The sequence below is a fragment of the Triplophysa rosa genome, linkage group LG7 (assembly GCF_024868665.1).
Source record: "Triplophysa rosa linkage group LG7, Trosa_1v2, whole genome shotgun sequence".
Classification (NCBI taxonomy): domain Eukaryota; kingdom Metazoa; phylum Chordata; class Actinopteri; order Cypriniformes; family Nemacheilidae; genus Triplophysa; species Triplophysa rosa.
Window position 1 is genome coordinate 9738902 of NC_079896.1, and position 17973 is coordinate 9756874.

The 17973-nt window shown below is 37.3% G+C and overlaps 1 protein-coding gene across 1 annotated transcript; it reads left to right on the forward strand.

Annotated features, from left to right (window-relative positions):
* The first annotated feature begins 545 nt into the window (after positions 1–545).
* On the forward strand, positions 546–17758 carry pomgnt1 (protein O-linked mannose N-acetylglucosaminyltransferase 1 (beta 1,2-)). Its single transcript, XM_057338749.1, has 22 exons — positions 546–670; positions 1020–1223; positions 1809–1911; positions 5487–5602; positions 5722–5787; positions 5905–6018; positions 7727–7844; positions 9554–9652; positions 9765–9892; positions 10005–10075; positions 12270–12345; positions 12466–12549; positions 12690–12731; positions 12834–12892; positions 13253–13325; positions 13506–13634; positions 13840–13965; positions 14184–14248; positions 14368–14412; positions 14496–14631; positions 15154–15263; positions 16359–17758. Exons 2-22 carry the CDS (start codon positions 1104–1106, stop codon positions 16438–16440), a joined length of 1962 nt encoding a protein of 653 aa, XP_057194732.1. The 5' UTR covers positions 546–670; positions 1020–1103; the 3' UTR covers positions 16441–17758.
* The last annotated feature ends 215 nt before the right edge of the window (positions 17759–17973 follow it).

The window sequence follows — 17973 nt, forward strand, 5'->3', positions numbered from 1 at the left end:
ATAGCATACAATACAAACAAATTATATCAGATTATTTACAGACCATTTACAGTTCTTTTGGTGGTATTTTACTGTAGTTTTGAGTTTGTTCTTTGTTAGTCACTTTCCACGACTGCTAATAACAAACAGCAGAGGAAAGACAACTTATCACTGGTAAATCAAACATGCCTTAAGGGGATATGGAATTTGGGGGCCTCTGGGGCCCGAGTCCAGGGAAAGAAATTTGGGGGGTTCAGAATGAAGATGATTTCCATTTTTTATCCACGCAGAAGGGTTTTCTGCATCTATGGTTTAAAACTGTAAAAAAAAGTAAAAGGTCCTTAATTATTATTACTAATAATAAAATATTGCTAGTGCTCAACTAGGTTCCCACCACTGGTTTGACTACAATGTAGATATAATAATTTTTAATTAGTTAATTTATTGTTTGTTTGTTCTAATTATTTATGTATTTGTTTGATATAATTTTCGAAGAATCTTCGTTTGCGGTCGTATGGAGCTTTTATTTTGAAAAGTAGAACAGCGTTAATCTTCCTGCTCTCTGGCTTCACGGCACTCATTCCCCGCATATGGCCAAACGGTACTAAACCTGAACTAACTAACGTTACACTAGTCATATTTTCTGACGCTTCTTGGAGTCACTTCCATGGCCACATGACATTCTGCTGAGGTAAACAGCTAACAGTTTATATTTTGTGTCGTGTTACAGTCAACAAAAATGTCAGTGTCAATAAAAATAGCTCTTTGAAACAAGTCAACTGTAGTTCTCAGATAACGTTACCACTACTATTGTACCTCGTATACTACGCATATCTGCACGAGTCATAATTTAATAACATACTCATGCCATTAGCGCATGCACGTGCTTAAATTTGTTGCTGAATTGTGCAGTTTAGCATTGTGTTTGTAGCTAAGGATGCATTAAAGTTGTTCCACCTGCATCGCGTTTTACAATTCCAAGATGTATGCCTTGATTATGCCCATTTCTTACAACAATCGTGATTCACTTTGTTGTTTAGATGAAGAAGATTTGATCGCAAGCGCTGTCGGATGCAGGCAGGTGTTGTGCTCTGGAGTAGTGGGTACTGGGTAGGACTGCAGGTATGGACACCTGGACACCCAACCCTAAAGCCAAACCCTTCATCCCCCGCCAGCAGCGCAGCCTCTACCTCACCTGGAAATACAGACTTTCTAACAAAAGAGCAGTACGACGAATTTGCCAGGTCAGCACATGTCACGTGCGTTTACAGTGGGGGTTGTGTTTTTCTCTGTATTGTAAAATGTGTTATTAAAAAACAGGTTGAGTTTTACAGATTCAAGTATGCACCACTGTAGTTGGACGTACACTAACGTTACAGTTTAAAATGTACGAGTCACTTGCCTGTATTCATATTTTCCCACATTTTGGAGTAATAGTAAACGCATCAAGACTGTGGAACGACACAAATATAACTAATCTAACAAGAAATCATTTTAAAATGCATCCTCGAGTAGGCATCCTTTACCTACAGTTTGTAAAAATGTACTTTTCTTAACATTTTATGAACCATCTTCATTAAGTATGATCATTCAAGTAGTTACCATCAGTTCTGAGGTCTCACCAGCTGCTTTTCTTCAATATTCAATCCAAGTCATGCATATCAAACATATATATATTTTTTTATATAATTTTAGTTTGTCAACACAATTATTTTTGGATCCAATCAAACATTTAAGCATACATTCCAGATAAGATTTTGACTTTAAACCTTTGAACGCTTTGTCATTTAATTTACTGTAACTAAGTTTCTTTGTGGCTTTATTTGCAGGCCAGTGCTGTTCTCTTTCTACTGATCACTGTTTTTGTGAATATCAAACTCATTCTTGATACCAGAAGAGTTGCGAATGAGGATGATGTGGCTCAAGATTATGGTAATATTGATGCACCTGTTGCTCAATTAATCTGTCAGCGAGATTAAAGAATCCTATAGGGCTGCAACAACTAATCGATAAAATCGATAATAATCGATAATGAAATTCGTTGTCAATGAATTTCATTATCGATTAGTTGGTCTGTGACGTCACTTGCGAGCTGCGCAGTTATAAATCAAGCGGGTCTTCTTCCCTTTTAAAATGACCGTTTTAGATGTGTCTCTCCGTGCAGCATGAGCTGCGCAGTTTTAAATGCAGACGTGGTTCTCCGTGGATGCGTCTCTTCATGCAGCGCGAGATGCGCAGTTTTAAAGTCACACTTGTCTCTCCGTGCTGCACGAGGTGCGCAGTTTTAAAGTCAGACGTGTCTCTCCGTGGATGCGTCTCTCCGTGCGGCACATGTTGCGCAGTTTTAAAGTCAGGAGTGTCTCTCCGTGGATGCGTCTCTTCATGCGGCACATGTTGCGCAGTTTTAAAGTCAGACATGTCTGTCGGTGCATTATGGCGTTATTATAATGACAAATGTCGCGAGCGCATTATTACAAGGCGAGAGCGCATTCTTGTCATACGAGCGCGCGAATCTCTCCGCTCGCACGCCGATTTCCTTTGCTCGTGCACAAAACTGGACGCGCGCTTTCAACTATACGCTGCTCTCTTATGAATTGTCTCTCCTCTCGCTCAGTGAGCGTGTGCGCACTCAAAATGCGTTCCGTGCGTCCACGAATCCTTCGGTACTCTTGCTCTCGAGAGGTCCTCCTGTGTGTTCCAGGCATTATAGGCTGTCAAAAGTAGTCAACCAATCAGGGATAGGCTTCCACGGCGGGCCAATGAAAATGCGACCTTTTACATGGCATCTTATTGGTTGAAAGTGACTCGACGTTTTCAACGAAGCGAGATGGATCCACCACGTTCTCAGGTAACAATATTAATATATTTGATGCAACATTATTAGTCAAATGTGTATTAACTTGTGGGTAGGTGGGTGGAGTGGGGTGGCACCAAAGGTCTTAATACGCCTCTGGATCCACACGTTCTCAGGTAACAATTTAATATATTTGATGCAACATTATTCATCAAATGTATAGTTATGATAATGAACGTAAGGGAGCGTTTGGTAATTTGCATAGAGTTCAGTTTGTGTGCCCTGAACTTCTGGAACACTGAATGCAGAACACTTACAGTGTGTGTCTGCAAACGCATTAAATGCATAACCAAATAGGTATAGAATATTATATATATTTCCAAATGCTCCAGTGCTATTATTGTTTTGATATGTACCGTTACTTGAAGTAAATATTATTTTAGAATAAATCTAACTTAAGACACCAATATAAATTGTTCGGTAATCAATTTAGTACTATTTTGACAATATTATGTTTAGTGTAGAATGCATGAGGACCACATGAACTTGAGGGTGTTGGCCTGTTTTGTCTGAATAACATGGTAGTTAAACTGATGTTTATATGTAGCCTACAAAGCATCCTAATGCCCCGTTCATTTCTAATACACATTTGACTAATAATGTTGCATCAAATATATTAATATTGTTACCTGAGAACGTGGTGGATCCATCTCGCTTCGTTGAAAACGTCGAGTCACTTTCAACCAATAAGATGCCATGTAAAAGGTCGCGTTTTCATTGGCCCGCCGTGGAAGCCTATCCCTGATTGGTTGACTACTTTTGACAGCCTATAATGCCTGGAACACACAGGAGGACCTCTCGAGAGCAAGAGTACCGAAGGATTCGTGGACGCACGGAACGCATTTTGAGTGCGCACACGCTCACTGAGCGAGAGGAGAGAAAATTTATAAGAGATTAGCGTATAGTTGAAAGCGCGCGTCCAGTTTTGTGCACGAGCAAAGGAAATCGGCGTGCGAGCGGAGAGATTCGCGCGCTCGTATGACAAGAATGCGCTCTCGCCTTGTAATAATGCGCTCGCGACATTTGTCATTATAATAACGCCATAGTGCATGCGTCTCTCCGTGCAGCGCGAGGTGCGCAGTTTGAAAGTCACATGTGTCTCTCCGTGCAGCGCGAGGTGCGCAGTTTGAAAGTCACACGTGTCTCTCCGTGCAGCGCGAGGTACGCAGTTTTAAAGTCAGACGTGTCTCTCCGTGCGGCACATGTTGCGCAGTTTTAAAGTCAGACGTGTCTCTCGGTGCATGCGTCTCTCCGTGCAGCGCGAGGTGCGCAGTTTTGAAGTCCGACGTGTTCTATGGAGCGATTTTAGTCTCATTAAATATTCACACGTAAAACAAGATACACACATGCGTAAACAGTTTCACATGAATAAAACCTAATTTACGTGCACAAAGTATAAATATACGTTTACAAAAAGCAATTCACGTGCGTAAAACAAAACTATTTTCTCATTAAGTACGTTTCGCAAACATACGACTGTGCACAAATATTTCGAAAGTTTAAAATGGACACGTTTATTGTGTTATGTGAATGTGCAAATCGTCACTCACGTGTGAATCGCCTTGGATGTGTGTGTGTGTGTGTGTGTGTTTTTTGAGACTCTCCTGGCAGCGCAACCCCTCCCACGTGGGTTGTCGTACTCTTTAGCCAATCAGATTTAACCTTACCATTCAACCAATCATAAACGTGGAGAGCACAGGACTCAAGGAAAACGGCTCTGCGCGCCTTTTGTGCAGTTTGACTTAAAGTGTTGCCAATTTAGTGATTTTTCAGCCCCCTTAAGCGAGGCAGGAAAATTTTTATTAGGCAGCTAGCTACAAATCTATGCGCCCATACAAAACAATGTTTCCAAGAACTAGTCATTTATTGTCCTTGTTCATTTAAAACATACTGTACATTGTATGGACATACAAACATGAACACATCTCATCTATCAATCACAGTTTGTTACCCAGACGGATTTTAGCAGTTCAGTGGAAGTGACTGCTGGTTGTGTAGTTTTTAAGTGGTCATGTTCACTCACTATTTCATACTTTTTTCCTACAAAATAAGTTAATAAAAACAGATTTATTGCGTGGCTGTATTATGTTTTAATACAGCATCACAGCTCAGAGAGTAGATTAGCGAAGCTGTACAAACGAGCCTTTAGTGCTAACACTAGTGCTCCTTGACTTCTGTGCTCTCCGCAGTTATGATTGGTTGAATGGTAAGGTTGAATCTGATTGGCTAAAGAGTACGACAACCCACGTGGGAGGGGTTGCGTTGCCAGGAGAGTCTCAAAAAACACACACACACATCCAAGGCGATTCACAAGTGAGTGACGATTTGCACATTCACATAACGTGTCCATTTTAAACTTTCGAAATATTTGTGCACAGTCGTATGTTTGCGAAACGTACTTTATGAGAAAATTATCAAAATAATTATCAAAATAATCGTTAGTTGCAGCCCTGGAATCCTATTCATTTGGGAAAATCATTTTATTTATATGCACTTAAATAAAACATGCAGCCTGTATCAGACTTCTATCCTGTATATATTTTTTCTATTCAGCAACTTTGTGAAAAGACAGAAATTCATGGTTTAAAAAAGCTCATCTTTTTATAGTTGTGCGATTTGTAATACTATATCTTGGCTCTCGTTCTTTTTTCAGACGATGCACTGCCCAACATGGAGACTCCACGCAGACCAGCCAACGGGAGGAAGATTTTGGATATTGAAGTGTACTCAAGTCGCTCTAAGGTCTATGTGGCGGTTGATGGCACCACTGTAAGTGATTTTGTGCCTTGTGTGATATGACACAGTTACCAGACAATAATATTAACATTCATAAATGGCTTTGACATACTGAACTGTGTTATGTACTATAGGTCATATTTCTTTTGCAGGTGTTGGAAGATGAGATTAGGGAGCAAGGCAGAGGCATACACGTTATAGTTCTAAATCAGGCCACTGTAAGCTCACGTCTTGGAATATAATTATCGTTTTTAGCTGTCCATCGCCTTGACCATTATTTTGTTTATTGACTGTTTATGGTTGTATGACTACACTCTGCTGCAATGTTTTTTTAGGGGCATGTGATGGCCAAAAGAGTATTTGACACATATTCCCCTCATGAGGATGAAGCTATGATCCTCTTCCTAAATATGGTCACACGTGGAAGAATCCTCATCTTCACTATTAAGGTAATGTATGTATAGTAATATATATTATGTGGACACTTTAATTCAAAGCAATTATGGGATCAAACCCACGGTTTGGTTTGTAAACCCATGCTTTACCAGTTGAGGAACACTCAGAAACATTGTTTTTGAGTACTAATGTACAGGTGCTGGTCATATAATTAGAATATCATCAAAAAGTTGATTTATTTCACTAATTCCATCAAAAAGTGAAACTTGTATATTATATTCATTCATTACACACAGACTGATATATTTCAAATGTTTATTTCTTTTAATTTGATGATTATAACTGACATGACAACTAATGAAAATCCCAAATTCAGTATCTCAGAAAATTAGAATATTACTTAAGACCAATACAAAGAAAGGATTTTTAGAAATATTGGCCAACTGAAAAGTATGAACATGTACAGCACTCAATACTTAGTTGGGGCTCCTTTTGCCTGAATTACTGCAGCAATGCGGCGTGGCATGGAGTCGATCAGTCTGTGGCACTGCGCTGGGAGAGGCCAGGTTGCTCTGATAGTGGCCTTCAGCTCTTCTGCATTGTTGGGTCTGGTATATCACATCTTCCTCTTTACAATACCCCATAGATTTTCTATAAGCGTTAAGGTCAGGCCAGTTTGCTGGCCAATTAAGAACAGGGATACCATGGTGCTTAAACCATGTAATGGTAGCTTTGGCACTGTGTGCAGGTGCCAAGTCCTGTTGGAAAATGAAATCTGCATCTCCATAAAGTTGGTCAGCAGCAGGAAGCATCAGAAGCGTCTAGCCTGGGCTAAAGACAAAAAGGACTGGACTGCTGCTGAGTGGTCCAAAGTTATGTTCTCTGATGAAAGTAAATTTTGCATTTCCTTTGGAAATCAGGGTCCCAGAGTCTGGAGGAAGAGAGGAGAGGCACAGAATCCACGTTGCTTGAGGTCCAGTGTAAAGTTTCCACAGTCAGTGATGGTTTGGGGTGCCATGTCATCTGCTGGTGTTGGTCCACTGTGTTTTCTGAGGTCCAAGGTCAACGCAGCCGTATACCAGGAAGTTTTAGAGCACTTCATGCTTCCTGCTGCTGACCAACTTTATGGAGATGCAGATTTCATTTTCCAACAGGACTTGGCACCTGCACACAGTGCCAAAGCTACCAGTACCTGGTTTAAGGACCATGGTATCCCTGTTCTTAATTGGCCACCAAACTCGCCTGACCTTAACGCTTATAGAAAATCTATGGGGTATTGTGAAGAGGAAGATGCGATATGCCAGACCCAACAATGCAGAAGAGCTGAAGGCCACTATCAGAGCAACCTGGCGTCTCATAACACCTGAGCAGTGCCACAGACTGATCGACTCCATGCCACGCCGCATTGCTGCAGTAATTCAGGCAAAAGGAGCCCCAACTAAGTATTGAGTGCTGTACATGCTCATACTTTTCATCTTCATACTTTTCAGTTGGCCAAGATTTCTAAGAATCCTCTCTTTGTATTGGTCTTAAGTAATATTCTAATTTTCTGAGATACTGAATTTGGGATTTTCATTAGTTGTCAGTTATAATCATCAAATTAAAAGAAATAAACATTTGAAATATATCAGTCTGTGTGTAATGAATGAATATAATATACAAGTTTCACTTTTTGAATGGAATTAGTGAAATAAATCAACTTTTTGATGATATTCTAATTATATGACCAGCACCTGTAAGTACATGTCTTGGTCTCTTCAGGACGAGGGTACTTTCCATCTAAAAGATGCTGCAAAGAACCTTTTGAAAGGTTTGGGAAGTCCGGTGGCTGTCACCTTAGGCTGGAGAGATATGTGGACTCTGGTTGTAAAGAAGGGAGGTGGGGACAATGTTTTTTTTTTTATCATCTGTCTCGTTCAATTGTACGTGTAAAAACAGACCATCAATTTGCATGATATATGTTTGTTATATACAGTTAGGTCCATAAATATTTGGACGGAGGCACATTTTTTGTTATTTTAGCTGTGTTCAAGTTACAGTTATACAATGAATATTGTCCTAAAGTGCACACTCCTAAAGAGCTTTATTTAAAAAAGTATATTCACATCCAGATTAGCTGAAGGGTTTAGGAATTTCAGCTCTTTAATATGTAGCTCCCCCTTTTTTAAAGAGACCAAAAGTAATTGGACAGTTGAATCAAAAGCTGTTTTATGGATAGGTATGGGCTTTTCCTTAAATAATTTCTTCATAAATTTAACATGTTACAGATCTGGAGTTGATTCTACATGTGGTGTTTGCATTTAGAAGCTGTTGCTGTGAACCCACATCAGGTGTTTCAGGGAGATCTGAAGTGATACAGACCATAGTTAGATTAAAAATACACAACAAATCCATCAGGAAGATCCCAGGAACAGTAAAAGTGGCCAAATCAACTATTTAGAACATTCTGAGAAGAAAACGACACACTGGTGTGTTACACACTCTAGGGCTGCAGCTATCGGTTATTTTAGTAATCGAGTATTCTACTGATTTTCCATCGATTAATCAGGTATTCGGATAATAAATATTTTTTCTTTATTAAAGAGAAATACTAAATACACAAGAGAAAATAATACAGGTCTCTTAAAATGAACAACTAACTTGTTTCCTTTTTAGAAAAAATAAAAATGCTATTGCTGAAATTGCATACATTAATATCTGTGAAAAGTTAACCCATTTAATACATTACATTGCCATATTACATTCAAAATGCAATATAATACAAATGTATAAATAAGAAACATTAATAAAAATAGTAAAAAAAAACTGATTTAGATAAACTAAATGCAAAGTTAGTTGTTTACCTTTGAAATTATTCTTTCTATCAAATAGTAATATATTTGTCCACATAAAATACCAAGTTAACCGGACTTTTATTTTGGCAGGTTGTCTGACGACGCTTATTTTTTAGTATGTCTGTTTCTTCACTCAAACCATAAAATGTTCGTGAAATAAACTCTGAGCAACTCTGGAGATGAAGTTCATGTGTTCATGTCCTCATAACGCGCAGACATGATCGTAGCACGTTAAACTGTGCAGTTCATTCACTCAGACATCCAGAACAGCCAGATGGCACGTGTAAATAACAGGATTCGGCATCCACTAGTCCGCATCTAGTTTTATGCACTCAATGCAGCCGGACAACAAGTTTCACTCGCAAAATAGAACTAAGTAAATAGCAGTTCACCATTTCAATAAGCTATCACTTATATATCAGCATGAGACATACGTGCGAGCGTGTGAACAGACTAAAATGCGTGTGTCTCACGGTGAATGCGGGAGACTTGAGAGCCCTGTAACATGAATAGAGTTTAGTGGGCTGTGCGTTAGTAATAACGGTCCGTGGGGAAACGCAGTTCTCCGTGTGTACTGTAGTTAAATGGATTAAACAAAGTGTAACAAATATTCATTATATACTGTAACTGCAACATATACATTTTGGTACACAGCTAAAATAATAAAAAATGTGCCTCTGTCCAGCATTTTATGGACCTAACTGTATAGATGTATACACACTGTTCACTGTAATGCACATTAATATTTGTTCAGGTCAAGTGTATGGGGAGAAGAACTCTAAGTCTCCAGCTCTTTCTACGTGGGGCGATCCTGTGCTGTTGAAAACTGAGGTTCAGCTAACTGCTTCTGAAGGTATTCCTGCCTTTTTCAGAGTCATTCTTCTGACACTCTCCTAACCTCCCTATTCCATGGTCCTTCTTTTTATCAAAATTCTATACAATATGTCCTAAATCAATCATTTCAGAGGCAGAGTGTCATTGGGCCGATACAGAACTGAACCGCCGGAGGAAACTTTTCTGCAGTAAAGTGGAAGGATATGGGAGTATTTGTAGCTGCAAAGATCCGGCACCTATAGAATTCAATCCAGACCCAGTAAGACCACATCCTTTATCTTTGTGATGTTTCAGAGATAAACAGTATAAAGGTTTTTTTTTATTAATACCTGATGATAAGAAGACTAAACTTATGTCCATGTCCTGTCTAGCTGCCTAAAAACAATGTCTACAACATCCCAGTTGCCGTTATAGCTGGAAATAGACCAAACTATCTCTATAGGTTAGTAGACTTTGATTTCTATGGGTTCTACCAAATCATGTGCAGTTTAGTACAGTATAATGACTTCAAATGGTTTTGAAACCATTTTGGAGATTCGATTCGATTCTTATTTATATGGTTTCAATTCTATTCAATTTCGATTCGATATCAGTTAGTTATCATTATTTTATTTAAAATATTAGTTTTGCAGACATGGAATCCATATTTAAATTTATAGGCTGGTAACTGAAACCTCCCTACTCAGCTAAATTAATGGAATACACATTCACGTTAATAGTATAGCCAAAATCCGTTTACGGAAGTCATGCCACTCGGCAGCCATGTTTGCAACGCGTCTGGGCAGCTATTTACGTCATAGCAAGTCCACAGTCCTATCTACTTGAATGGGGGAAGGCCGATATTTCTAAAATTGCTGCGCTAAATATCGCCTTTTTCGAGGTCACCTCATCTACTGCGCACAGGCTGGCAAGCGCCCTCACGAGAGCCCCACCCCAGAGAATCGTCAGTCTTTACTGATTGACGATTGGCTCATTTTACTGGAAGGCGGGACTTCCTCAGCTAGAGCGGCCATATAGAGCGTTGCATTCCTTGCCATTCATTGTAAAGGCAGTGGCACATCTTGTTAATATTAATATCTTTGGTATAGCCCACACAATTGTTTTGTATTACTTTTTACTTTTACTTTGTACTTTGAGTAACTAAACATAACTGTAAAAAATAAAAACATTGTAAATGTGAAGCAGTGAAATGAGTGAACAACTTGAAACATGTTTAAAGGGGTCATATGACACGGCTAAAATGAATATTATCGTTTGTTTTAGATGTAATGCAATGTGTATACACAATTTAAGGTTCAAAGATGCTGTATTTTCCACATACTGTGCATGTTTGTATCTCCTCTTTGCCCCGCCTCTCTGAAACACGGGGACTTTTTACAAAGCTCATCGCTCTGAAAAGCGAGGTGTGCTGTGATTGGCCAGTTAACCAGTGTGTAGTGATTGGTCGAATACTGCAAGCGTGTGACGGAAATGTAACGCCTCTTACCATATTTGGAACATCGGGTTCCAAAGCAATTGTACTGACAGGTACGCCCACCTTACTTGCGTATACATTTGGCCGGTCTTAGTCAACTCATACCACGAACTGATGTGGATTTGTGGGGGTGTGGTTACACGAGGCATTTCAGGCAGGTCTGGGTGAGCATTCGCTTTTAGATAGAATGCATCTTTTGTTCCGACACTTTAATTTTTGCAATTTTACGTGTCTAATACATGCATGGGCAACTTATAACACACCAAAGACACAGAAAAACACATATTTGCGCCATATGACCCCTTAACGGATTTCAAAATTCAACTTGAATAATGGCGCCATCCTCTAAATGAGAGTCAAAATACAGATAATATTCCCTGATGCACATTCATTAAGAATCGATTAAGAATTGATTCGGGGAATTCCGAAATCGATATTGTTTCTTTAAACTGAAGATCGATTAAAATCGATTTACTCAGCCCTAACTTTAATAATTATTTCATTACACAGTGTAACAAATTTTTGATTTGCCCAACCTTTTTATAGTTCTTGTACAATTCTGTGGTGCTAATTAATGTGGTAATATTTATTTTCATGTAGCATCAATGTTTTGGTGTATATTTAGCTCAAGTAAGTTTTGAGCTTATATCATTAATTACGATATGTCAGTACATTGCAAATGAACAAAAACTGTAAAAATGTTCACATATTTAAAAATTATTTTCCAAAATGATCAAATGTACACTTGTAAAGTTTTGGACGACTCATTTTTAGTAACTGTTATGTTAAACTGTTGTTTTGAGCTCAGTGGCATGCCAGTACCTTGTGATTTCTGCTTACGAGTAACAATACCGAAATGTATAAATGTGATAAAATAATTTTTCGTTTTTTTTGTGAGTACCATCAATGTTAAAAAAAATTAATGTGATTTTCGTGTTCAGCATGTTAAACTTCATAAAGAAACAGTACAAATTAAAGCAAAAAAAAATGGTTACATTGTGTTATTATACTAAGTATTTGAGTTTGCCAAGTTTGGATATTAATGTGTATATATTTTTTAGCCAACCGTTGTGTTTTTGTTATTTTCTATTGGAAAAATTGGAATTTTGTAAATAAAACATCTGTTGAATATCTAAAGCATAAGTCATGTTTGTTTCTGTAGAATGTTGCGCTCTTTGCTCTCCTCCCATGGTGTCAATCCACAGATGATCACTGTTTTTATCGATGGGTATTATGAGGTAACATCTCTTCATACTTTTACTTTCTTCTTCAATGTATTTATATTTGCCCACATCTTTTGTGGTTATACTGTAGTATAAGAGGGGTTACATTTTCACAAATTTGTTTTGGTGGTTTAGGAACCTATGGATGTGGTGGAGCTTTTTGGTCTCAAAGGAATTCAGCATACGCCTATCAGTATTAAGAATGCTAGAGTATCACAGGTGATTTCTTTGGTATAGAGGATTAATAACAAACTGATGGTTACAGAATGGCTTCTTATGAATGATTGTTTTCATCCTGTTTGCTGTCAGAAGATGTTATGCATAACAGTAACAGCAGAAATGTCTATTTTTTTGCACAGCACTACAAAGCCAGTTTGACTGCAACCTTCAATCTGCATCCAGTGAGTGTAGATGTAGTTCTATGCTTAAATAAAAGTATATAATAATTATGTACTAAAATAGCGTTTGAATACCTAAAAGGTTTTGAAACATTTTGTTTTTAGGATGCAGATTTTGCCATTGTGCTGGAGGAGGATCTGGACATTTCAATAGATTTCTTCAGGTATAGAATAATGGCTGTTAATGTGTATCTTGTAATACTGCAAGACGTTCACTAGAGGGTAGCAAATTCCCACAATATACATTTTTCAAAAATGAAAATTGTTTCATCGTTTACTCACCCTCACATCAAAACCTGTACGACTTTATTTCTTCTGCAGGACACAGAAAATATATTTTGAAGAATGTTGGTAACATCATTGACTTCTATTGTATGAACTCAAAACAACTGAGCCAAAATATCTTCTTTTGTGTTTCACTTAAGAAAGAAATTAATACAGAATTTAAACAATTTGAGGGTGAATAAATGACAGAATTTTGGAGATGCTTGAGTATTAACAGCTCTAACAGTCTTTTTTTTCAGCTTTCTCAGCCAGACCATCCATTTGTTGAGTGAAGATGACAGTCTGTACTGTATCTCAGCCTGGAATGACCAAGTGAGTGCAAAAGAAATCTCCCTAAATATGTTCATTGATACTTTTTTTTACTTTGCCAAAGTCCTAATATAATAATGTTTAGTGGTCAATTCTGAAAGAATGCTGCATTATTTACTGAAAGTCTTTGAAAGACTTCCAAACAATGTGTTTGATTCCTCAGATGTGCTGTTGTTTTTTCAGGGCTATGAACACGCAGCAGAGGATCCATCTTTGCTCTACAGAGTAGAAAGTATGCCTGGCCTCGGCTGGGTGCTTAAAAAAAGCATTTACAAGGATGAACTGGAACCCAAATGGCCGACTCCTGAGAAAGTGAGGCAGCTAATTTCTGTATTCATTTATATTTGCCACGTATTTAGGTTACACGCATACAAAATTATTAAACTAGGATAAGAAAATTGTCACTTCTGCTCATTTTATTGAAACTTTTAATATTTCACATAAGTATCAGCTACATTTATTAAGCATGTCTCTATTAACTTTCCCCATTTCATCCATCTATTTTATTGTCCTTCAGCTGTGGGATTGGGACATGTGGATGCGGATGCCAGAACAGAGGAAAGGGAGAGAGTGTATTATCCCTGATGTCTCTCGCTCATATCACTTTGGTATCATTGGCCTGAACATGAATGGTTACTTCCATGTAAGTGAAATGGCGATTTATTTTTTATAAACTATTATAATCGTTATTATAAACCCTACATTATTTAAAAAATGTATTTTTATTTTATATTAATAATATTTTTTGGGAGCTGAATTTAGGATTCTATTAATGTGACTTTACCTTAAATTATACAATTTGGAAATATTAGAAATGGAAACAATGTCTTATACCAAATTGTTGCCCATATTTCTCAACAGGAAGTTTACTTTAAAAAGCACAAGTTCAACACAATTCCTAATGTACAGATGAAAAACATCGACAGGTATTGATCGTTTTTTCCTTTCACTGATAACAGCTTAAATATCTTTCCGTGTTGTCTTTTGATCTCATTTGTATCCTTCACATTAGTTAAATAGTTTTTTTTTTTTTTCTTTTTTACAGCTTGAAGAAAGATGCTTATGAGATTGAAATCCAGAACCTGCTACGGTAAATATTCTGTGAAGATGCTAATGTTCCACTTTAATACTTCAATATTACAACATGTGAAATAATCCATTGTCTGTCTGCAGTGAAGCTGAGGTCCTGGACCACAGTAAAAACCCATGTGAAGACTCATTTATCCCAGATACTGAGGGAAAAACCTTTTTGATGTTCATCAAAATGGAGGAGGAAACAGACACAAACACCTGGACTCAACTGGCAAAGGTAATTCTAACTTGGGTTTAAATACAGTCTTGACTGAATCAATGGATCACCTTTCATCACCTGCAGTGAAATAAGAATGATGTCATCATCCGTAAGTCATAAGTGACTTTCTCACGCTGAACTTATGAGAAAACATAGGACTGAATGTTCACCAAACCACACAATACTGTAAGACGCAGGTTTGGATTAAATGTGTAAAATGACGTTTTTAGGTGTTTGTAGTTCTGTTTAAAAAATGAAACGAATTATAGAGTCGATAAGACCAAAAGATATGATTCCTATACTTATCAGGTCCCTGGTTTCAGTGAAGCTTAGGGAAGCTGTGATATATTTTCCTGAACAACATCAAGCTAGAGGTGCAAATTTTATAGCCGGCTATTCTTTGGAGGGCCTGCGAGTATGGATATCAATGACTTGTCGTAAACACACAGAGAAGGAATGAAGAAAGAAACATATAAAACGTAGGCAGGGGTAATAAAACTGTAGTATTGGGAGAAGCTTTATCTTGTTTACTGTTTACAGTGCCTGCATGTGTGGGACCTGGATGTACGAGGTTATCACAAAGGGCTGTGGAGGCTCTTCAGAAAAAAGAACCACGTCTTAGTAGTGGCTGTTCCAATCTCACCCTACTCGTGAGTATATATTAACAAGTTACATTGTGGAACTAGTGGCTATCTAACTTTAAAGACCATGAAATTAATCATCTGTGATACTGTTTAATACAATAAAATTTACAAAAGTTCTTATAAATTCCTATCAGATGAAATGTAGTTTAATAGATGTTTAAGGCAATGAAAAGGTCATTGACTTGAATTAAGATATTAGCCCATAACGTTTTGTTACATTTGGTGTGTTAAGACAGTTCTGTTCATTTTAATCGTAGATCTTTTTTTAATCAAAAGTTTTATTTAAATTAGAGATGCACTGATGTATCCGCCAATAATCAGTATCGGTTGATAAAAGTGATTTTTCACACTATCGGCCGATAAAGGGATCATATGACGAGGCTAAAACGAGTATTATCGTTTGTTTTAGATGTAATGCAATGTGTATACACGATTTAAGGGTAAAAAACGCTGTATTTTCCACATACCGTGCATGTTTGTATCTCCTCTATCTGACAGGGATAGTTCACCCACAAAAGAAAATTCTGTCATCATTTACTCACCCTCAAGTTGTTCTAAACCTATATAAATGTCTTTGTTTAGTTGAACACAAAGAAAGATATTTGAAAGAATGCTAGCAACTGAGATTTCTGAGGCACCATTGACTACCATAGTAGAAAAATACTGTATATCTTTTTGTTCTGTTGAACACAAAATTAATTATTTATAATTAATTGATTACCATTTAAAATTTTCAACTACGGTAGTCAATGGTGCCCCAGAAATGTCAGTTGCTAACATTTTTCTAAATATATTTCTTTGTGTTTTACAGAACAAAGAAATGTATACAGGTTTGGATTTTTATTTTTAGGGTGAACTATTCCTTTAATAACATTCAGAAAGTTAAGAAATATTTTTTAATCTTCAGAGTCTTTATCGGCAGATATCACACTGAATAATCGGAAGCGTTGGAGAAACGTAGTTTATGTGCATCTCTAATTTGAATGCATGTGTATTATTAAAAAATGTCACACATATTATACCTATACCTAAGGTGCTGTTTATTTTTGTGTGCATTTAATATCTGTACAGTATGTGAACTTACTGGCATCTTCCCCCCAGTGTTAGGAAGCCCAATAATGTCACTCCCATTCACTTGGAGCCAGCACCTAAAGAGGAGGGACCTCCTGTGGAACAGATTTAGAAATACTACTGTCCTTATCCCACCCGGGGGCCTTTTCAAACCCCTGACAGACAAGGCCTGCATCAGGCCGATACTATGTTACTCTTCAGGCCATCATAAGAAGAAGAGAGTGAATTGTGGGATGAACCTCTCTGAACTGTCCTATGCTGCTGGTATCTTCTGACCTTCAGGCTCTTTTAAACTAGAGTGATGTGAGATCTTCTGAAATGGCATGTTACGGAATCTTCCCTCGGTTGGTATATGTATGTTTCAGGAGGTGTTTATGAGGTCATGAAATTTCATATGTGTTTATGCTGGGAGGTTTTTCCACTAGAAAAGAATTGTATGTTTTAAAAAGACTTACTGGTACCAGAGTAAAGGCCAGTTGACGGTTTGAGTTACTGAACGTGACAGGAGATACATCAAATGGAGATAGAAAGGGATTAAGGCTATGGCAGGCATGAGGCTTTTTAGTAACACTACTGATGTGCTGTGGGCTATCCTGCACATGTTTTAACTTATGTCTATTTATTTTGTCAATATCAACAGGTTTAATTTTTTAATGAAATGACTTTTACGCAAGAACTGTACGTTAAGCTACAAATGCTTGAATTTGTTTACATATAAAATAATCTACAGTCATATTTTTAAAGCAAATGATTGTTGTGGTATTTTTAAGGATTAATATTGGGATGCTGTGGTTTTATTTTTGGTGACTGAGATCATATACTGTACAAGCAGTTTCCCAAAACTACAAACTTTATTTTAAGTGACTTTGATGATGTATTTAGTCAAGAAATGAGCTCTGTTGGAATGAACTGAGAAAGCTATAAAAATGATCATCATCATAATAAAATAATAGATTTTTTTAAAGTGGCACTGATGGACTAAGAATGCCCTCCAGCAAATCCTCATTGCCAGAGAACTTGCGGTGATGTATTCCTCTTAAATGAGAAGATGTATGTGTCCACACAACCACTAAATAGCCTTAAGAATAAGGAGGGAGATCTTGAGACACAATCGATGCAATCTCAGCTGCTTCATTGATGTGTCCTGTGTTAAGACTAGCTACTGTATTTGAGGAGAATTGTGAAACATTGATATTTCATGCAATAATGGTCATACCATTTCATGGATGAGATTTCAGAATATTGGTACAGCAAACATTGTATTTACCACTAAGTATTTTCATAGTATCTGGAACATGTGCAAAACCAGATTTTAAATGTCATATCTCATTTTACTGTCAAGATGAAGAAGTTCTGTTTATCAAATATTTCAAAAGGCTTCTTGCTTTAGTTTTGTATCTTAAGTAGTTGAAAATGGTTTGTTTTCAGATTCAAAATAAAATTGTTTTCTAAAAAAAATGCTTTCTCCATTTTATGAGTTTGCTGAAAGACGTGATTTGTTGCAATCCAAACCTCAGCAGACGAATGGGTGGACAATATTATATAGTATAAAATTTGGGGAACGCTTCACAGTAAGGTTGCACTTGTTAACATCAGTAAATGCATTAACTAACAATGAGCAATATAGGTTTTCAGCATTTATTAA